Source organism: Oncorhynchus keta, chromosome 17, assembly GCF_023373465.1.
Source record: "Oncorhynchus keta strain PuntledgeMale-10-30-2019 chromosome 17, Oket_V2, whole genome shotgun sequence".
Taxonomy (NCBI): domain Eukaryota; kingdom Metazoa; phylum Chordata; class Actinopteri; order Salmoniformes; family Salmonidae; genus Oncorhynchus; species Oncorhynchus keta.
This window is the reverse complement of record NC_068437.1, coordinates 1,639,062-1,662,035: the sequence shown is the minus strand read 5'-3', so window position 1 is coordinate 1,662,035 and position 22,974 is coordinate 1,639,062. Positions and strand designations below refer to the sequence as shown.

General features: G+C 42.9%; 1 protein-coding gene across 1 annotated transcript in view; it reads left to right on the top strand.

Annotated features, from left to right (window-relative positions):
• The window catches only part of tmem86a (transmembrane protein 86A), a 59,066-nt gene extending 40,888 nt beyond the window's left edge, over positions 1-18,178 (top strand). Inside the window, exon 3 of the mRNA XM_035790372.2 lies at positions 2,569-18,178. Within this exon, the coding sequence (XP_035646265.1) occupies positions 2,569-2,996 (428 nt within the window). The 3' untranslated portion in view covers positions 2,997-18,178. The remainder of the gene's footprint in view (positions 1-2,568) is intronic.
• The last annotated feature ends 4,796 nt before the right edge of the window (positions 18,179-22,974 follow it).

Sequence of the window (22,974 nt, the reverse complement as noted above, 5' to 3'; positions counted from 1 at the left end):
GAATCCCACCGTACCTTCTCCGCTGTGCAATCTGGTTTCCGAGCCGGTCACGGGTGCACCTCAGCCACACTCAAGGTACTAAATGATATCATAACCGCCATCGATAAAAGACAGTACTGTGCAGCCGTCTTCATCGACCTCGCCAAGGCTTTCGACTCTGTCAATCACCAAATTCTTATCGGCAGACTCAACAGCCTCGGTTTTTCGGATGACTGCCTTGCCTGGTTCACCAATTACTTTGCAGACAGAGTTCAGTGTGTCAAATCGGAGGGCATGCTGTCCGGTCCTCTGGCAGTCTCTATGGGGGTGCCACAGGGTTCAATTCTCGGGCCGACTCTTTTCTCTGTATATATCAATGATGTTGCTCTTGCTGCGGGCGATTCCCTGAACGCAGACGACACCATTCTATATACTTTCGGCCCGTCATTGGACACTGTGCTATCAACCTCCAAACGAGCTTCAATGCCATACAGCACTCCTTCCGTGGCCTCCAACTGCTCCTAAACGCGAGTAAAACCAAATGCATGCTTTTCAACCGATCGCTGCCTGCACCCGCATGCCCGACTAGCATCACCACCCTGGATGGTTCCAACCTTGAATATGTGGACATCTATAAGTACCTAGGTGTCTGGCTAGACTGCAAACTCTCCTTCCAGACTCACATCAAACATCTCCAATCAAAATCAAATCCAGAGTCGGCTTTCTATTCCGCAACAAAGCCTCCTTCACTCACGCTGCCAAGCTTACCCTAGTAAAACTGACTATCCTACCGATCCTCGACTTCGGCGATGTCATCTACAAAATGGCTTCCAACACTCTACTCAGCAAACTGGATGCAGTCTATCACAGTGCCATCCGTTTTGTCACTAAAGCACCTTATACCACCCATCACTGCGACTTGTATGCTCTAGTCGGCTGGCCCTCACTACATATTCGTCGCCAGACCCACTGGCTCCAGGTCATCTACAAGTCCATGCTAGGTAAAGCTCCGCCTTATCTCAGTTCACTGGTCACGATGGCAACACCCATCCGTAGCACGCGCTCCAGCAGGTGTATCTCACTGATCATCCCTAAAGCCAACACCTCAATCGTTCCAGTACTCTGCTGCCTGTGACTGGAACATCAAAAAAATGCTGAAGTTGGAGACTTTTTATCTCCCTCACCAACTTCAAACATCAGCTATTAACCGATTGCAGCTGTACATAGTCTATTGGTAAATTCACCCTTTTCACCTAATTCCCATAATACTGTTTTTATTTATTTACTTTTCTGCTCTTTTGCACACCAATATCTCTACCTGTACATGCCCATCTGATCATTTATCACCAGTGTTAATCTGCAAAATTGTATTATTCGCCTACCTCCTCATGCCTTTTGCACACATTGTATATAGACTGCCCATTTTTTTCTACTGTGTTATTGACTTGCTAAATTGTTTACTCCATGTGTAACTCTGTGTTGTCTGTTCACACTGCTATGCTTTATCTTGGCCAGGTCGCAGTTGCAAATGAGAACTTGTTCTCAACTAGCCTACCTGGTTAAATAAAGGTGAAATAAATAAATAAAAAATAAAAGATGTTAATGCGAGTGTCGCAAAATGCTTGTGCTTCTAGTTCCAACCATGCAGTAATATCTAACAAGTAATCTAACAATTTCACAACAACTACCTTATATACACACAAGTGTAAAGGAATGAATAAGAATATATACATATAAATATATGGATGAGCGATGGCCGAACGGCATAGTAGAGTGAGTGCAGTAGTCTAATCTAGAAGTGACAAAAGCAGGGATGAGCTTTTCTGCATCAAATTTGGATCAAGTGTTTCAGATTTTTTGCAATGTTACTACAATTTAAATTCAAGAATTGAATTAGAATTTATGAGCCATTCTGAATTCAATTCTGAATTGAGCCCAAACCCTGGTTGGATTACAGGAAATTGACTTTAAATCATCGAGTTTTCTGTATACTGCAAAGAGGGAGGTCACTAAAATGTTTAGTATGGGGGGTTCTAGAGCCGTCCCTGACTGCAATGTAGTCGGGCAGGAACTCGACCACTGATGCCTACAGTCCTTTTCAGCAATTGAAGGTGGCTTCCTCTACTGGGTTGCATATAAAATGGCACCCTATTCCCTTGTAATAGTACATTATACAGAGAAAAGGGTGCTATTTCAGAAGAAGATATAGGGTCTCCTTTCCCTCTTGCTACTCTCAGCTATCCAGTTTGTTTAGATCAGCGCAGATGGAGGAGAGGAAGGTACTTTAGACAATTTTGGCATGCCCCATGCTTAATGTCTTCCCTACTTGTCATTTCCCTATACCTCCTGTGTGTACCTGAATGTGTGTGTATATACTATATCAGGCAAATTCTAATCTGGGCCTCGAAGAATGATCCACATTATTTCCCTCTAATCAAGGACTGATTTATACCTTGGACACCAGGTGGTTGCAATTAATTGTCAGGTATAACAGAAAACCATCAGTACTCTGGAGCTCCAAGCTCAGATTTTATAACAGAATAGTCAATATAACAGTAAGTTATATATACTATTTTCTGTATCCCACAGGTTTGCTGATGTTTGCCATCTCCCACATCCTCTACTCCTCGGCCTTCGGTATGAAGCCCCTGAACCCGCTTGCCGGCCTGGTGATCGGCGCCATTTCGGCCGTGAGCTACGCCCTGCTCTACCCCTACCTCTCAGGCCCCTTCACCTACCTGGTGGGGGTCTATATCGCCCTGATCGGCTTCATGGGCTGGCGGGCCGTGGCCGGCCTCCAGTTGGCCAATGACCTGTGGACCTGGACCAAGATGTCGGCATGTCTGGGCGCTGTACTCTTCATGGTCTCCGACCTCACTATTGCCGTTAACAAGTTCTGCTTCCCTGTGCCGCACTCACGTGCCGTTATCATGGCCACCTACTACGCCGCGCAGATGCTGATCGCGCTCTCCGCCGTCGAGTGCCAGGATGTGGAGACGGCAAGGAAGATGGCATGAAGAGGAGAGAGCGAGGTCGCGTCACGTGATCAAGAAGATGTGATAGGGGCAGCCAATCCCCCTTGTTTTTGTCATGGACATATTCCAGAGACAGTTACCCGCAAACCCCCTACTTTGGTTGTAGCGTGGCATTCGCACACCCTTGTTACCATGGACACTAGTGTACTACCACCAGCCTGCCCCATGGCTAGTGGGACAGTCAAATACCCTAGTTACCATGGAGACAAGTGCACTACTTTTAACCCTCAACTACTGCCCTACAGTTCTCGTAGATACGTCCTAGTTACTAGAGAGTAGTGCACGACAACTCCCCCACCTCACTGCCTAGGATGTTGGTACAGATGACCATACAGATCACCATGTCAAGGTTTGTGTGTGGGTGTGGGTGCGTGTGCGTGCGTATTAGGTTAGAGGATTCATACTATATAACCTACAGATGAGTGTGAATTCTCATGGCCTGCTACAATAATAGCACATCTTCCTTCTGCCCCCCAGTCATTGGCTGCCCTCTCCACCCCATTTACAGTATAATGTGGTCCAATATTGCAAATTCAAATGGATGTACTTCCTGTGGCATATTGTCTTTGCAACTATTTTATCACCATTATTTAATTTATCTCTGAAAAGGGAGTTGTTATAGTGAATAAGTTTGCACATCTCGACTTGTTATGGGGGAGGTTGTGTCCCGTAACTGCTGTCTGTTCTCATGTATTTAGGTGCTGTTCTCAAAGTCTGGAGCACATCCACCCTCCTTTTTTTACTGATTTTAGTCTCTTCACTTTCACTTAAGACAAACTGCCTTTTGTACTTCTGCTCGCCACACTCCTATTAGAATACAACCTCTCTCCTGTGTCTATGAGCCTATGAAAATTGCTGTGAATGTCTACGCACACACACAGAGAGAGAGAGAGAGAATTCGTGGACTTTTACCTAGCTAGCTGTTGCTAAATCATTTGTCCTGGAATATGAACATTGGGTTGCTATTGTAACTGAAATCCATATGGTCCTTCTATCTGCTGGATCTTTGTAGAATTTTGTACCCATTTTGAGTCCCACAAAATCGTGTGTTCTCTACTCCGACAATGAATCGAAAGGTAAAAGGGAAAACCTAGTATGTTTTCTTTGATTCATCTCTCCTCATTCATTCCTCTTTGGATTTTATATGACTGTTGGCAACCGGCATTAAGGCTCATGACCTCATGACCTGTGGACCTGCTTCATCTTTCAATCACTCACGTGGGTTTGTATGATCCTAAAAACCAAGGCGGAGATTGGAGAGGCATGACTTGCCGCGCCAAATAGAACCAAGTTCTATTTTAGTGCTATGCAGATGACGTGCGTGAGCAGTTTCGATGACATTATTGAATAACATGTATGTCTACATTTATTTTTTTTCAACACTCGCGCATGCGAACGTGGCCGGTTTGGTCAGCATGTGAGAGAGATCATTTGAGAGCGCCTGCTCTAGTATTTTACCACAGTCATACTGATCACTCAAAAGGCTGGTCCCTAAGGGGAACATTTTTCTTAGGTGTGTGTGTGTACCCTCTGTACCTGAGGCATCTCACAGTGTTCCTCCTTTACTGTTTATGATACCCTGAACACGCACAAACACACACCACATATACACGCTTCCTTCAGGTCACACTTCATACCCCCAGCTCCTGCTGGTTTGGTTATTAGAAGAAGGCTGGTGGTGCCCTTATTGCTGGAACATTTTCAGCTACCAACTGTGTGCCTATGGCCATATAAAGTGTTACGAAAAGGACATGTTGGCTGAAGCCAGTCCTTGTTTTGTCTGCAGTGTTTGGGCCTTCAGAGAAGAACACAGCCCTAGGACACCCTGGTCCCTTAGTGTCCAAACACAGCCAAAAAAGAGAGAGAAGACTGGCCAATGGTTTCATTAGCACAAGGGAACAATTATACCACTCAATCCCGATTGGTTATATCCCCCTAGATAGATATGCAGCTATGACACTTATCTGTCATAGTATTTCTCTCTGTTGCACCAGCTATAGGGCCATCTTTGCTGAGTTATTGTGCTGTCTGTTTGAAGCATTTTGACTGAAAAAATGTCCGTGTGTATTTAAGAAATGTTACAAAACAGATACATTGTTATACTTGTTGCATGTTATTTTAGTGTGTTTGTGTGTACTGTATGTGTGTGCGTGCGTGTAGGTGTGTGTCGAGCTCCCACTAGGGCCGTGGCAGAATTGCTGTGAACTATCATTTTGCTTGAACATTGGCTGAATGTCCATCATACCGGCGTATTCCTATTTCGTGATATTTTCCCAAAATCCTTTGGCATTTTCTCTTCAGTCTTCCAATCTTCCTATTAATGGATATTGTCCATAGTATTTTCACCTGCTATTACCTTTTCCCTTGCTGTCTCTTTCCTTTCTATGACACCATAATCAGGGATGACGGATTAATGCCAGGCCATTTTGATGTACCGTTTTCCCAACTAGCACATAATGTTCTGAGAACCATATGTTTCTTAGACCTTGGTGAGAAAGTGATTGTCCTATGTTTATTTTGCATACAACTTTTCCACAACTTTCTGGGAATGGTGCAGGATAATTTGGAACATTCTCAGCACCTTTAAGGAACTTGACAAGAAAATGATATCTATTCAGGCATAACTTTTTACTACAGGTTTCCTCCTGGTTCCATTTAAAGTCACGTTCTCAAATTGTTCCGAGAACGTTAAAAAGAGCTTTTCATAGAAACCACAAAACCTTTGTAATGTTCAGAGAACGTTCTAGGAATGTTATTTAATAACATACATTCCATTCTCAGCATCACCAAAATTATCTCTATCCTCAATCTTGTTAAGTGTGTTCAGGTGTGTTGCCTGCACCCACTAATTGGCCCCACCTGGTCTTAATGAGCGTTCATTTCAATTGAAATGGGGTCTGTTTGAATAAACTAAAATGAACAGATTTGTAAGCGTAAAAAATATGGCATGCTAGCTCCATCCTGGTGGTGTGGTGGACTAATTCCATGGATAGATTATAGGTTCGAATCTCACTGATGCCTTGTCACAATGAAAAAGAAATGTGTTTGCATGATTAATGCATAAGGAAATGTATTTCCATGTGTCCTATCTGTGCAAGTAACCCACTTGTCAACTATCGCAAAATCAACAAAACAATTCACAATGTCATTGGATTTTTGGTGGGGAAAAAAACGAAATTCCCCTCTGTTGACTTTTTGAAAATCCAATTGATTCAACATCATCACATGGAAACATCATTGATTCAACAAGTTTCTGCCCAGTAGGAAAAGTCACATCCAGTGAACGTTTTAAGGAAGTTATTAAAAAACCTTGAAATAACCTAGAATTTCCATTCTCAGAGCGTTAAAGAAACCTCCCAGGAATACTTTCAAGGAACCAGAGTAAAGCATTCTCAGAACCTTCTGAAACCCCAAAATAAACCTTCACTTCACTTCTGTTCTCGTAACGTTTACCGGTCAGGAAACGTATGATTTAATTCTCACAACCAATGTGAAACCAAAAACATACTTTACCACAACTTCCAAGGAACCAAAATGTACTAGCTGGGGTCTCTTCTCAAACAGAAACAGTGTGTGGTTATTAAAGGCACGCTGTATAGCTTATGAGTGTGTAGTCACTATTTCTTTTATACCAACTTTTTTCAGCCCTGCATCCCGCTAAAGGATGTTTGTTTGATTACACTTTTCTATAGAGAGTGATTGTTGTATAGCGCCCACAGAGTCTAATGTAGCATGAAGAAGGATGCTAAGAATTGATGTGTTCTATTGGTATTGAACACATCTATCTGTTGGCTATTGTTGTTTATTGATATCTATTCAGCTACAGTATATGAAACTAACTGACAGTTTACTGGAATAAGTAGAGTAACTACTTAAAGATGCATACAAACAGTATATTGTAACATATATTTATTTGACCTTTAATAGTTTTAAATATTGTGTATAGGGAGTATTTGAATACTTGTGGATACACAGATAGAGTATCCAAATATATCGTACTGTTCTGTCCCACTTGGGCACCAACTGGTTGAATCAACGTTGTTTCTACAACATTTCCACAAAGAAATGCTATGTTTTTCCTTTTGATGATGTTGCATCAATGTAGAAGATTAATTGGATTTGCAAAAACTCATCAACGTACAGGAATTTTGGATTTTTTTGTCAACCAACTTTTAGCCTAAATAAAATGACAGTCTAAGCCGCAGAAGGGATTACTGATAGATCAAGATTCTAAATGAGGGGAAGCACGAGCTCGCCTTAATGCAACAAAAGTCAAACTTTAATTCAACCATTCTCCTATTTGTTTAAAATGCAATTTTGTACTGTTACAGTTGTACATTTTTAAATAAAAGCTTAAACGAACGATCTCTGTCATTGTTTAAACCAGTGACAGTTCAGGTTCTTTCAACCGCATTCATACTACTCGGCCTGTCTGCCGCTCTCTCTGTCTGTCTTGAGCTTTCGCAAGCAAACTTGCAAAATTGTATCGACTGGGTCAAGCCAGCTATCAAACTTGCAACATTGTTTCAACTGAGCTCTCAGTTTCCCACGGCAATGACAGGCAGGTCACCCATGTTACAAGTCAGTATTCGATGTCCATCCATGTCTGAGGACGTTGGTTGGTGACATAAAAACTGGCCACTAGGGACAACAGTATGTATCTCCTTGGATCTCTATCATGGACTAGTAACCAAACCACATAATTGGAGTTCTAAGTCTATGTGTAGAAAATTCTCTAGAGTTCTAGACACCTGGAAAACCTCTCTTTGTACAGTCAGCCCTTTGTTGTAGTGCACTACATAGGATGCGTCTGGAAATGTATTGCACCATATAGGGAATAGGATGCCATTTCAGATGCAGCCATGGTGGCCCCACACAATAAGTATTCTATGGGATTTCCACTTCAAAACAATCATGAGATGACGGACAAGGAGATGATTTTGCAGGATATTCGCGGGACAGTAGCCTACATGAATAAAAACATTTGGCAGCCACACAATGTAAATGACACCATCGTTTCTCAAAGTTTGTACCGATAGATAGCCTACAGATAGATAGCCTATTGAATATCATTTGAGAATATGCATGAAGTCTATTGAATATGCATTATCTCAAGAACATTTAATATTTTTAATTCCCTCAAACACCAAGTAAGGTCTACCTAATTTCACAATAGGCCATGGCGTCATCACTGTCAATCGTGAACAATCATTCTTAATGTTTTACCAGTGAAATGTCCCAAATGCGTCTGCATGCCAATCATTTGATCTCAATCATTCGTGAGCAAATGAGAGCAGATGGTGTTGAAATACGGAATGAGGTGGTGTTTTTTATGTAACGTTATACTATGCTAATTTGGTAATCTTATGTAGAATACTAATGAATCATTATGTGATCTTCCAAGACATTGATTCAGTGGAGGAGCGATCCATCCCTGCAGTCCGCAGCACCGAATGAGCAATTAAAGCGCACCTATCCTACTCTGTTGCCTCATGATAAATTTAGTGATGCAGAAATGAGAGACAACATGTGTGGCTCTTTTATGAAAATCTGGGAATATTTGGCCAAGGACATATCTGGTTGGTCTCAGGGAATGCAAAACAGGATTGAGTGAAGTAGCAGTAAATATGTGGCCGACCAGCTCGAATTCGGTCTTATGTAGCAAAATTTGACTTGTGTTTTTTACATTGGATAAAAGTAGAGACTCAGAGCTAGAAAATGCTATATCATACACTACAGTTTAGGAACAATGGGAAAGTAATTCTGCTTTGAAAGTTGATAAACTTATAACGTCACTTTTGAGTAAATGGCCCTTGAATGATTTGGTACACCTACTGGAGAGCTCTTCTTTGTCTACCCCCATTCAGCATCATTCACATCCTCTTAAGCCTTAGCCTCACCCATCTCTTTAAGGATTCACATGATGCCATGTACTAAACAACCAAAGATTTCAATAATATATGCCATTTAGCTGACGCTTTTATCCAAAGCGACTTACAGTCATGTGTGCATACATTCTACGTATGGGTGGTCCTGGGAATCGAACCCACTACCCTGGCGTTACAAGCGCCATGCTCTACCAACTGAGCCACCACGACTCAAGACTAAAGGCTGGTTTATACTACGTCTATTGACAGTTCTTGCAGTGACATCATGAACATTATATTGTTGTCCGACATCAAACTTGTCGTTGTCGTTATGAAATAGTATAAACACAAAAACTAGAGCCAACAGAAAACAGGTTACGGTTGTGAGTGTGATGAAATAAAAGCAGGGCATTCTACCGAATAATTTTTTAACTTGGAGACCGTCTCGTTGGCCTAACGTTATATCCTAATTTGACTTCTGTGTAGGTCATGTTCTTCACATTACCGTCTCTAGTAAACGCACATTATATCAAATAAAAGTGTATTTGTCACATGCACAGGATACAGAAGGTGTAGTGAAATGGTTACTTGCATAGTGAAGTCTTTTGTTTAGACATGTAGCCAGCTAGCTAAACAATGAACCATAATCCCACCTCATAACATCACTACCCTGCATGAATCTGCAGGTAGCTAACCAACCAGGTTTAATGTTAGCTAGCTAGTTAACATTGGACTATAACTAGCCATGCAAATGGCTCTGAGATACGAATAATATTACTACACAGATCATACATGTAACCTTAGCTAGCTAACAGTACGCTATAACTTGAAATTACTTTCTTACTATTTGAAATGTATAATATCTGAACATGTAGCTAGCTAGACTATCCTGCCTGTATACATGGATGGACACAACTCCATCTCTGTCAGCCTCCTGTGTGTTCTTTTCTCAACTGCCTCTACATATTTGGAAAAAACGCGAGAATTTTCTCGATCTCTTCAGCTGTCATACTCTAATTCCACCAGGCATTCCACTGATTTCAAAACTCGGTCCTCTAGAAAGTGGAGAGAAACACTTATACAGTTCTACTACGTGATATTTGACAAAAAAGCAGCGTTAGAAAGGATTACCTACACATACTGACCAGCTCATGTTATCTTCTTGACGCTACCCATCCCTTAAGCAGGATAATTGTCATCAGCAACTGCTAAATAGCATAGTGCCTCAGTCAAATAATATTACTAAAAATATTAATATTCATGAAATCACAAGTGCAATATTGCAAAACACAGTTTAGCCTTTTGTTAATCCACCTGTCGTCTCAGATTTTGAAATTATGCTTTACAGCGAAAGCAATCCAAGTGTTTGTGTAAGTTTATCGATCACACGACAAAACATTAAGTACACTTAGCATCTGGTAGCTCGGTCACGAAAATCAGAAAAGCAATCAAATTATTTGTTTACCTTTGATGATCTTTGGATGTTTTCACACACGAGACTCCCAGTTACACAACAAATGTTCCTTTTGTTCCATAAAGATTATTTTTATATCCAAAATACCTACGTTTGTTTGGCGCATTATGTTGAGAAATCCACAGGAAAGAGCGGTCACGACAACGCAGACGAAAATTCCAAATAGTTTCCATAATGTCCACAGAAACATGTCAAACGTTTTTTCTAATCATACCTCAGGTTGTTTTTAAAATATATAATGGATAATATATCAACCGCAAATGTCTTTCACAGTAGGAGAGGGAAAAACAATATATGTCCAATTTCTGTTGCGCGAGCAAAACTCATGTGACCACTTGACGCGATGTTATCGTTCTGGCTCATTTTTCCAAATAAAAGCCTGAAACTATGTCTGAAGACTGTTTACACCTTGAGGAAGCAATAGGACAATGAATCTGGTTGATATCCCTTTAAATGGAGGCTATGGAACATGGAGTTTTCAAAATAGCAGCCACTTCCGGGTTAGATTTTTCTCAGGGTTTCGCCTGCAATATCAGTTAGGTTATACTCACAGACAATATTTTGACCGTTTTGGAAACTTTAGAGTGCATCTGGGACAGAGTAGGAAGCAGTTCAGTCTGGGCACGCTATTCATCCAAAAGTGAAAATGCTGCCCCTTATCCCAAAAAGGTTAAGTTAATTTTAGACATCTCAGAATTCCAAAAGTCAAACAGACTACTTATCTCGCCAACTTGACACAAAGTAGCCCAAGAAACGTTCCTGAATAAAGCCCTGATCATCCACATACCTGACGATAACTGACAACTGCAACAGACCGGTGCCACCATAGGTCCCAGAGCGGTGGGGCAATTTTTACCCCGTGGGGCCTGGAGTTTTTCCTTATCTGTTAACCTAACCAGGAAAACTCTGGACCCTATAATGTATGACAGCCATTAATCACTTGTAAAATGGTTTTATATGGGCTATGATGGGACCAGTTGTCCTAATTAGGTCACACGGTTTTTTTAAAAACTCCTGAAAAAAACTCCAGGCCCTAGGGGGGATGAAAACCCTGTCAAACTGCAGCAACCTTATAATTGTTCATATTAATTATATTTAGACTAGATTCAGAGGGGGATTTCCTCTACCCAGACACAGAGACAACCGAACTCACAGGGCTGAGCTTGCTTTATGTATGTTTGCATCATGCAGGCCTATGCAAGTGTAGGCCTAAAACATTATCTCACATTTGTCATCACTATTATGTTGATTGATTTAATTCCAGTTAATCATTTTGAACTGAATATGTAGCCAGCCCAAGTTTGAATATAAACCAAATCTGATCACATTCACATTTTCTCCTGACAAAACGTTACCACTTTGTTTACCCTGACCAGATGGACAGGGCGCATTGGCAGCTGCTATTATTAGGTGCCTACAGTTGATCAGACTGAAAAATCGTCTCGTTTCATCCGATACAGCATGTCCAATCTCTAATGTTTAGGTGTAACCTAGGCTTGCTGCAACATTTATGTAATGAGTTTTTGCTTGTGTCTGTCCGGAGTGATTTGTGTTATTGATGACCTTTGCTAAATAAATACAGAAGGAAAGTGGAACGCCTACTTCTTCAGCGAGCGCAAAAAAATGCTCTGCGTCAACCTCTCTCTTTAAATCTCACTTTTAATGGATGATCTGAAGGAACCCATCAACACATTCTGAATTGATTTCAACATGCCAGAAAAGACAGTCGAAAGTTCCATATGTTAAGCAAGTAAAGCACCGCAACGCGCAATTAGCGGAACTTCCTCTCTCTTCGCGTTCTCTAAAAGACAATTCGTGCATGCCCAAAAATGTGGTGGTGTCGATAAGCTGCTTCATAACATCCCTGATTCTTTTTACTTTCTCGTTGTTACACAGTTTGAATACACAGACCTTCATCCATTACACGATCAATGCATTTTTTTCCCCCAGATGCTTGAATCTGATTTAAAATAAATATTATTTCACCTTTATTTATCCAGGTAGGCTAGTAGAGAACAAGTTCTCATTATCAACTGCGACCTGGCCAAGATAAAGCAAAGCACTGAGACACAAACAACAACACAGAGTTACGCACGGAATAAACAAACATACAGTTAATAACACAATAAAAAAAATTGATATACAGTGTGTGCAAACGGCGTGAGGAGGTAAGGCAATAAATAGGCCATAATAGCGAAGTAATTACAATTTATCAAATTAACACTGGAGTGATAAATGTGCAGATGATGATGTGCAAGTAGAAATACTGGAGTGCAAAAAGTAAATAAAAGCAATATGGGGATGAGGTAGGTAGATTGGATGGGCTATTTACAGATGGGCTGTGTACAGCTGCAGCGATCGGTTAGCTGATGTTTAAAGTTAGTGAGGGAGATATAAGTCTCCAACTTCAGCAATTTTTGCAATTCGTTCAAGTCATTGGCTGCAGAGAACTGGAAGGAAAGGTGTCCAAAGGAGGTATTGGCTTTAGGGATGACCAGTGAGATATACCTGCTGGAGCACGTGCCACAGGTGGGTGTTGTTATCGTGACCAGTGAGCTTAGATAAGACAGAGCTTTATCAAGCAAAGACTTATAGATGACCTGGGGTCAGTGGGTCTGGCGACGAATAAGTAGCGAGGGCCAGCCGACGAGAGCATACAAAACGGATGGCACTGTGATAGACAGCATTCAGATTGCTGAGTAGAGTGTTGGAGGCTATTTTGTAAATTACATCGCTGAAGTCGAGGATCGGTAGGACAGTCAGTTTTACGAGGGTATGTTTGGCGCCGTGGGTTGAGGAGTTTTTGTTGTGAAATAGGAAGCCGGTTCTAGATTTCATTTTGTATTGGAGATGCTTAATATGAGTCTGGAAGGAGAGTTTACAGTCTAGCCAGACACCTAGGTATTTGTAGTTGTCCACATATTCTAAGTCAGAACCGTCCAGAATAGTGATGCTAGTCGGGCAGGCGGGTGCGGGCAGCGATCGGTTGAAAAGCATGCATTTAGTTTTACTAGCGTTTAAGAGCAATTGGAGGCCACGGAAGGAGTGTTGTATGGCATTCAAGCTCGTTTGGAGGTTTGTTAACACAGTGTCCAAAGAAGGGCCAGATGTGTACAGAATGGTGTCGTCTGCATAGAGCTGGATCAGGGAATCACCCGCAGCTAGAGCGACCTCATTGATATATACAGAGAAAAGAGTCAGCCCGAGAATTGAACCCTGTGGTAGCCCATAGAGACTGCCAGAGGTCCGGACAACAGGCCCTCCAATTTGACACACTGAAGTCTATCTGAGAAGTAGTTGGTGAACCAGGCGAGTCAGTCATTTGAGAAACCAAGGCTGTTGAGTCTGCCGATAAGAATACGGTGATTGACAGAGTCGAAAGCCTTGGCCAGATCGATGAAGACGAATTCAGAATTCAGAATTCAGACACGGCTAGGACATCAGGGTTGGCGGAGTGTGCTAAAGCAGTGAGTAAAAAACTTAGCGAGGAGGCTTCTGATGTTAACATGCATGAAACCAAGGCTTTTACGGTTACAGAAGTGAACAAATAAGAGCGCACAGGTCCTGGGTTAACCTCCACATCACCCGAGGAACAGAGGAGGAGTAGGATGAGGGTACGGCTAAAGGCTATCAAAACTGGTCGTTGAGGACAGAGAATAAAAGGAGAAGATTTCTGGGCGTGGTAGGATAGCTTCAGGGCATAGTGTACAGACAGGGGTATGGTAGGGTGTGGGTACAGTGGAGGAAAACCTAGGCATTGAGTGACGATAAGAGAGGTTGCATCTCTGGATGCACTAGTTATGGTGGGTGAGGTCACTGCATGTGTGGGAGGTGGGACAAAAGAGGTATCTGAGGCATGTTGAGTGGGACTAGGGGCTCCACAGTAAACTAAAACAATAATAACTATCCTAAACAACAGTATACAAGGCATATTGACATTAGAGAGAGACATAAAGTGAGGCATAAAGCAATCACAGGTGTTGATTGGGAGAGCTTGCTAAGACAACAACGGGTAAGACAACAACAGCTAATCAGCTAAGACAACAACAACAGGTAAAATGGCGATGAATGGGCAGAGGGTCAGTTAACTACACACAGGGCCTGAGTTTGAGGCTGGGGCCGACAGATAAACAAAAATAAAGTTCTGTGATTAATGAACAGTCCAGCAGACATCAGCTATGTAGCCAAGTGATCATAGGGTCCAGTGAACAGCAATAGACGAGACATGGAAGCCGCTGGGTAGTCGTTACTACGCTAGCAAGCGGCAGACACGGCGTTCCAAAAAATAAAGAGTTAGCAGGCCAGGGCTAGTAGAAGCGTCTGCTCCGATGTCCGCCAAAGGCCGGATAGATTACGTCGGCAGACCGGTTGTGATGGAACAGCAGGGCTCCGTGTCGACAAAGGGTCCGGGCCAGTTGGCAAAAGAGGTATTGTAGCTGGAGTAATTTAGTTTGCTAGCCGGGAGATGCGCCTGGCTCGCGGCTAACTGGTGCTAGCTTTGGGACAAGAGTGTTAGCGACTATAGCCACTCGGTAGCAGCTAGCTAGCAGCGATGATCCGATGCAAGAATTCAGTGGAGTAGTGGATTCTAGTCGTGTTAGTGAAGAGTCCAGGAGGCATCAGCTGTATAGCCAAGTGATCACTGAGCAGGCCGGGAGGTGGGCCTGGCTCAAAGCTAGCTTCGGAGCTTGGCCACTCGGTGGCAGCTAGCTAGCTGTGATGATCAGGGGTAATGGATCAGGGGTAATGGCCCAGGGCTTACGGGAGGAATCCGGTGTTATAGTGGAGAAAACAGTCATATACAGGCAGGCTGGCAAGTGTTATCCAGGCTAAACGCGTCTGGTGTCTGTGCAAAAGGTAAAGGCTTCTAGCAGTGGCAAACAATGACTAAATAGCTAGTAGCTAATTAGCTGTTTAGCTTCTAATGGCTAGCTTCTGTTGGAGGTTCTGGTTATCAGGTCTAAAAATACCAGATCCGTATCACATTGGGTGAGGTGGGTTGCTGGAAGGCAGATTTAATCTAAAAATGAAAAAAAAAAGACATTGAAAATGAATTGAAATATATACAAAAAAGACAAAAAATACTAAATGTACACGGGAGAACAACAAACAACTTCTGCACAATTATTTGATGACATACACTGTATGAATATATTTAATATAGTCGTATCTAAAAAGTATAACTTAAAAATTTCACTATAAAAACATTTTTTTTAAATGTACTGAGGAGGATGGTCTTCCCCTTCCTCCACTTGTCAGAATGAGTGACTGACAAATCAACCTTTTTTTCCAAATTTGAATTTGTTGATAAAATGCGGGACATGAATGTTTGGTTGCGGGACAATGGGCCAAAATGTGGGATAGTCTCGCACAATTCAGAACATCTGGTCACCCTACATGAGATATACAGTATCTCCAAGCAGGTTAGGTGGTGAAATATGACACACTGGTAAAATTGCCTGTTATACAGTAGCTAGCTACTACTACCCAGCGCACCACAGATGGCAGGCTGTAGAGCACCACTTCACCTTCCCCATCAACAACCCTGTTGTTCGCTGCCTATGTGAGACTTAGACAAAGGTAGGTGAGAGTCATCTGGGAGGTGGTAGAGACAGACAATGTTTGGGCTGTGATGTGTGAGTGATGAGGTGGAATGAGTGAGTAGGCGTTGGAGAGAGGAGAAGTCTATGAAAATGCTATTCCCAACTAAGCACTTTTCTTCTTTTGTTTAGAGTTCCTTTATCACTTTCTCATTCACTTGCTGTCTATTGAAGCTAACATTATCTTTGTGTGGTTTGTGTCTGAGTGGAGATAGAATGCACATTGACCTGATCATAATATTTCGTGTCACCTCTAAAGTTTTGATGATCTCTCAATGGCTGCCTCAAATCATTTGGCTGTATGCACATTTGTTGTTGTGTATCTGGAGGTTCATTGACTCTTAACACTAACACAATATGACTCCTTTAAGGGAAACACAAACTCACATGTTCAGAACAGGATCTTGGGTTAAACAGCAAAACATTTTACATGGATAAGTCCAGGTACTCCCTCCCTGTCTTGAGTCAGTTTTATTCCATTTGGTGCCTAATGAATTTTCTGTTCTCCACTTAACTTCAATGCCAATAATGCACCACTCTGACCAGTGGCGTAATGTTGGATGATAAGAGGCTTCCCACTGGTCACAGACATCAATTGAACATCTATTCCAAGGTTGTCTAACACAATTTTATTGAAATGACTTAGAAACTATTGTGATTCAACCAGTGTGTGTTCTGCTTCAAATATAAATATGTATCTTCTACTATGGACAATTGTCATGATTAAACAATGCATGGGTACAAGTAACTGCCCAAATAAATTATACACCAACATAAAATGTCTTAATAGGGTGTTGGGCCAAGGCCAGTATGTAGGGGATCTAGTTTCAGGCGTTTCTTCTACGCCTGTTACGTTAGATTATGGTGATGGTGGGGGAAAACGCTGTCTCAGGCGCTGCTCCAATCTCCCATAAGTGTTCAACTGGTTGAGATTTGATGACTGAAACACACACCAGTGGAGGCTGCGGAAGGGAGGACGACTCATAATAATGCCTGGAACTGCCTGGAAACCATGTGTTTGATGTATTTATACCTCAATTGAGCCCGGCCTCCCCAATTAAGGTGCCACCAACCTCCTGTGACACACAAACACATTTTCAAGTCTTGCCACAGATTTGAAAGCAGATTTATGTCAACGCTGTAACTTGGCCACTCAGGAACATTCACTGTCTACTTGGTAATCAACAGTTAGATTTGGCCTTGTGTTGTAGTTTATTGTCCTGCTGAAAAGTAATGTCCTCTCTGTGGCTAGTGTAAAGCAGACTGAAGCTGATTTTCCTCTATGATTTTGCCAGTGCTTATCCACATGAGAAAAATACAATAGGATACTATGGTCTAAATACTGTAGTGTTAGTACATAGACTATAGTATTCGTGCTTCTACATCTGCATTGCTTGCTGTTTGGGGGTTTTAGGCTGAGTTTCTGTATAGCACTTTGTGACATCGGCTGATGTAAAAAGTGCTTTATAAATACATTTGATTGGTTGATTGATTGATATTGACTTTAGTATTTTTGCTGTCTTTACTGTAGTATTCACTGTAGTGTTTTTTTGCAGACTTGACTATAGTATACTGTAGTTTTCACTGTCGTGTTTTTGTTGACATGCCTGTAGTTTTCCTTGGGCAGCCTTATTAGGGGAGGACATGCAGGAAATGTATAAAGGCACCCCTTGGTCATGTTCAGGTGAGAGCTTTGTACCTGGAAGGTCCTTTGTGTGTATAGGCTGTACTGTGTTGGTGCTATTGGATTATTTCTGTGAGCAACCATTTTGTGTCCAAGCTGTCTTGAAGAAAACTGTTTGCGGTGTGGTCGGTTGTTCCGAATGGTATGTGTTGAGTTTGACCATCAGTGAATTTATTCACTTCTGACAATATTCAAGATGTTCATTATGTAAAGTCACTGCAATAAATGTCCTTTTGTTTTCAGTTGGTTTGTTTGGAGAGGCTTTGCCGGTTTGAGGTCCAGGCATTTTATTTGCATCATCCCTCCGATATGGTGACTGTCTAAGTGAAGTCATTTGTATTTCTAAAATATCTATTGTTTATGTAAATGTGAACATGGTCAGCCGAATATCTGTGAAAGCACTATTTCAGAAAGCTACCTAGTGGAAGTAACAGATCTAAGAAATAATTTTGTTGTACTCTTGTTAATGCGTGTTACTTATCTGCATCAAACAAGCAAACCTAATCTTTTAAGCTTTAATAAACATTGCTTGTTCTTCATATCTGTCTCTGTACTGTTTCCATATAAAGGGCCTAGAACCTGTTTAAATGTTTAGATGTAACAATTGCAACATGGTCTGTTGCATTGCTCAGAACTCAATCAACCTCATTTTATTTGTCACATGCTTTGTGGACAGGTGTAGACGATCTGTCAAATGCTTATTTAGGGGTCCTTCCCAACAATGCAGAGAGAAAAAAAAGATAAATAATAGAATAACAATAACGCATGACAAGACCCAAGGAGTAACGATAACCTGGCTAAATACAGAGAGTACCAAGTCAATGTGCAGGGGTACGAGGTAATTGAGGAAGTGATTTACATATACAGCGCCTTCGGAAAGTATTCAGACTGCTTGACTTTTTCCACATTTCGTTAGATTACAGCCTTATTCCAAAATTGATTAAATAAAAAAATGTCCTCAGCAATCTACACAATACCCCATAATGACAAAACGAAAACAGGTCTAGAAATTCTTACACAATACCCCATAATGACAAAGCGAAAACAGGTTTAGAAATGTTTGTTAATTTATTAAACATAAAACAGAAATACCTTATTCACATAAGTGTTCAGACCCTTGGCTATGAGACTCGAAATTGAGCTCAGGTGCATCCTGTTTCCATTGATCATCCTTGAGATGTTTCTACAACTTGATTGAAGTCCACCTGTGGTAAATTAAATTAATTGGACATGATTTGGAAAGGCACACACCTGTCTATATAAGGTCCCAAAGTTGACAGTGCATGTCAGAGAAACAAAACAAGCCATGAGGTCGAAGGAATTGTCTGTAGAGCTCAGAGACAGGAAGGATTGTGTCGAGGCACAGGTCTGGGGAAAGGTACCAAAATAATTCTGCAGCATTGAAAGTCCCCAAGAACACAGTGGCCTCATTCATCATTCTTAAATGGAAGAAGCTTGGAACCACCAAGACTCTTTCTAGAGCTGTCCGCCCGGCCAAACTGGAGCAATCGGTGAGAAGGGCCTTCCAGAAGGACAACCATCTCTGCAGCACCCCACCAATCAGGCCTTTAAGGTAGAGTGGCCAGACAGAAGCCACACCTCAGTAAAAGGCACATGACAGCCTGCTTGGAGTTTGCCAAAAGGCACCTAAAGACTGTCAAGGCCATGAGAAACAAGATTCTCTGGTCTGATGAAACCAAAATTGAACTCTTTGGCCTGAATGCCAAATGTCACATCTGGAGGAAACCTGGCACCATCCTTACGGTGAAGCATGGTGGTGGCAGCATCATGCCGTGGGGATATTTTTCACCGGCAGAGACTAGTCCAAAGATGAACGGAGCAAAGTACAAATCAAATCAAATGTTATTTGTCACATACACATGGTTAGCAGATGTTAATGCGAGTGTAGCGAAATGCTTGTGCTTCTAGTTCCGACAATGCAGTAATAACCAACAAGTAATCTAACTAACAATTCCAAAACTACTGTCTTATACACAGTGTAAGGGGATAAAGAATATGTACATAAGGATATATGAATGAGTGATGGAACAGAGCAGCATAGGCAAGATACAGTAGATGGTATCGAGTACAGTATATACATATGAGATGAGTATGTAAACAAAGTGGCATAGTTAAAGTGGCTAGTGATACATGTATTACATAAGGATGCAGTCGATGATATAGAGTACAGTATATACGTATGCATATGAGATGAATAATGTAGGGTAAGTAACATTATATAAGGTAGCATTGTTTAAAGTGGCTAGTGATATATTTACATCATTTCCCATCAATTCCCATTATTAAAGTGGCTGGAGTTGAGTCAGTGTCAGTGTGTTGGCAGCAGCCACTCAATGTTAGTGGTGGCTGTTTAACAGTCTGATGGCCTTGAGATAGAAGCTGTTTTTCAGTCTCTCGGTCCCAGCTTTGATGCATCTGGACTGACCTCGTCTTCTGGATGATAGCGGGGTGAACAGGCAGTGGCTCGGGTGGTTGATGTCCTTGATGATCTTAATGGCCTTCCTGTAACATCGGGTGGTGTAGGTGTCCTGGAGGGCAGGTAGTTTGCCCCCGGTGATGCGTTGTGCAGACCTCACTACCCTCTGGAGAGCCTTGCGGTTGAGGGCGGAGCAGTTGCCGTACCAGGCGGTGATACAGCCCGCCAGGATGCTCTCGATTGTGCATCTGTAGAAGTTTGTGAGTGCTTTAGGTGACAAGCCGAATTTCTTCAGCCTCCTGAGGTTGAAGAGGTGCTGCTGCGCCTTCTTCACGATGCTGTCTGTGTGAGTGGACCAATTCAGTTTGTCTGTGATGTGTATGCCGAGGAACTTAAAACTTGCTACTCTCTCCACTACTGTTCCATCGATGTGGATAGGGGGGTGTTCCCTCTGCTGTTTCCTGAAGTCCACAATCATCTCCTTAGTTTTGTTGACGTTGAGTGTGAGGTTATTTTCCTGACACCACACTCCGAGGGCCCTCACCTCCTCCCTGTAGGCTGTCTCGTCGTTGTTGGTAATCAAGCCTACCACTGTTGTGTCGTCTGCAAACTTGATGATTGAGTTGGAGGCGTGCGTGGCCACGCAGTTGTGGGTGAACAGGGAGTACAGGAGAGGGCTCAGAACGCACCCTTGTGGGGCCCCAGTGTTGAGGATCAGCGGGGAGGAGTTGTTGTTGCCTACCCTCACCACCTGGGGGCGGCCCGTCAGGAAGTCCAGTACCCAGTTGCACAGGGCAGGGTCGAGACCCAGGGTCTCGAGCTTGATGACGAGCTTGGAGGGTACTATGGTGTTGAATGCCGAGCTGTAGTCGATGAACAGCAATCTCACATAGGTATTCCTCTTGTCCAGATGGGTTAGGGCAGTGTGCAGTGTGGTTAAGATTGCATCGTCTGTGGACCTATTTGGGCGGTAAGCAAATTGGAGTGGGTCTAGGGTGTCCGGTAAGGTGGAGGTGATATGGTCCTTGACTAGTCTCTCAAAGCACTTCATGATGACGGAAGTGAGTGCTACGGGGCGGTAGTCGTTTAGCTCAGCTACCTTAGCTTTCTTGGGAACAGGAACAATGGTGGCCCTCTTGAAGCATGTGGGAACAGCAGACTGGTATAAGGATTGATTGAATATGTCCGTAAACACACCGGCCAGCTGGTTTGCGCATGCTCTGAGGATGCGGCTAGGGATGCCGTCTGGGTCGGCAGCCTTGCGAGGGTTAACACTTTTAAATATTTTACTGACGTTGGCTGCGGTAAAGGAGAGCCAGCAGGTTTTGGTAGCGGGCCGTGTCGGTGGCACTGTGTTGTCCCCAAAGCAAGCAAAGAAGCTGTTTAGTTTGTCTGGGAGCAAGACATCGGGGTGCGCAACGGGGCTGGTTTTCTTTTTGTAGTCCGTGATTGACTGTAGACCCTGCCACATACCTCCCATGTCTGAGCCGTTGAATTGCGACTCTACTTTGTCTCTATACTGATTCTTAGCTTGTTTGATTGCCTTGTGAAGGGAATAGCTACACTGTTTGTATTCAGTCATTACATTTACATTACATTTAAGTCATTTAGCAGACGCTCTTATCCAGAGCGACTTACAAATTGGTGCATTCACCTTATGACATCCAGTGGAACAGCCACTTTACAATAGTGCATCTAAATCTTTTAGGGGGGGGGGTGAGAAGGATTACTTATCCTATCCTAGGTATTCCTTAAAGAGGTGGGGTTTCAGGTGTCTCCGGAAGGTGGTGATTGACTCCGCTGTCCTGGCGTCGTGAGGGAGTTTGTTCCACCATTTGGGGGCCAGAGCAGCGAACAGTTTTGACTGGGCTGAGCGGGAACTGTACTTCCTCAGTGGTAGGGAGGCGAGCAGGCCAGAGGTGGATGAACGCAGTGCCCTTGTTTGGGTGTAGGGCCTGATCAGAGCCTGGAGGTACTGAGGTGCCGTTCCCCTCACAGCTCCGTAGGCAAGCACCATGGTCTTGTAGCGGATGCGAGCTTCAACTGGAAGCCAGTGGAGAGAGAGCGGAGGAGCGGGGTGACGTGAGAGAACTTGGGAAGGTTGAACACCAGACGGGCTGCGGCGTTCTGGATGAGTTGTAGGGGTTTAATGGCACAGGCAGGGAGCCCAGCCAACAGCGAGTTGCAATAATCCAGACGGGAGATGACAAGTGCCTGGATTAGGACCTGCGCCGCTTCCTGTGTGAGGCAGGGTCGTACTCTGCGGATGTTGTAGAGCATGAACCTACAGGAACGGGCCACCGCCTTGATGTTAGTTGAGAACGACAGGGTGTTGTCCAGGATCACGCCAAGGTTCTTAGCGCTCTGGGAGGAGGACACAATGGAGTTGTCAACCGTGATGGCGAGATCATGGAACGGGCAGTCCTTCCCCGGAAGGAAGAGCAGCTCCGTCTTACCGAGGTTCAGCTTGAGGTGGTGATCCGTCATCCACACTGATATGTCTGCCAGACATGCAGAGATGCGATTCGCCACCTGGTCATCAGAAGGGGGAAAGGAGAAGATTAATTGTGTGTCGTCTGCATAGCAATGATAGGAGAGACCATGTGAGGTTATGACAGAGCCAATAATAATTAATTAATTAATAATTAATAAGACTTAAGATTTCCTGGGGTCACAGTGTAAGAAATAATACATAAAAAAACAAAATACTGCATAGTTTCCTAAGAATGCGAAGCGAGGCGGCCATCTCTGTCGGCGCCGGAAGTGTTGTCCTTCTATCAAGAGAAACTTGCCTGGAATGCGTAAATTCAGGCTTTTATTGAGATATGTTATATTTTGAGAATTCACTTTTTTCATTTTAAAGATAGGCTGTATATTCTTTAAAGGAGAAGTTCACTT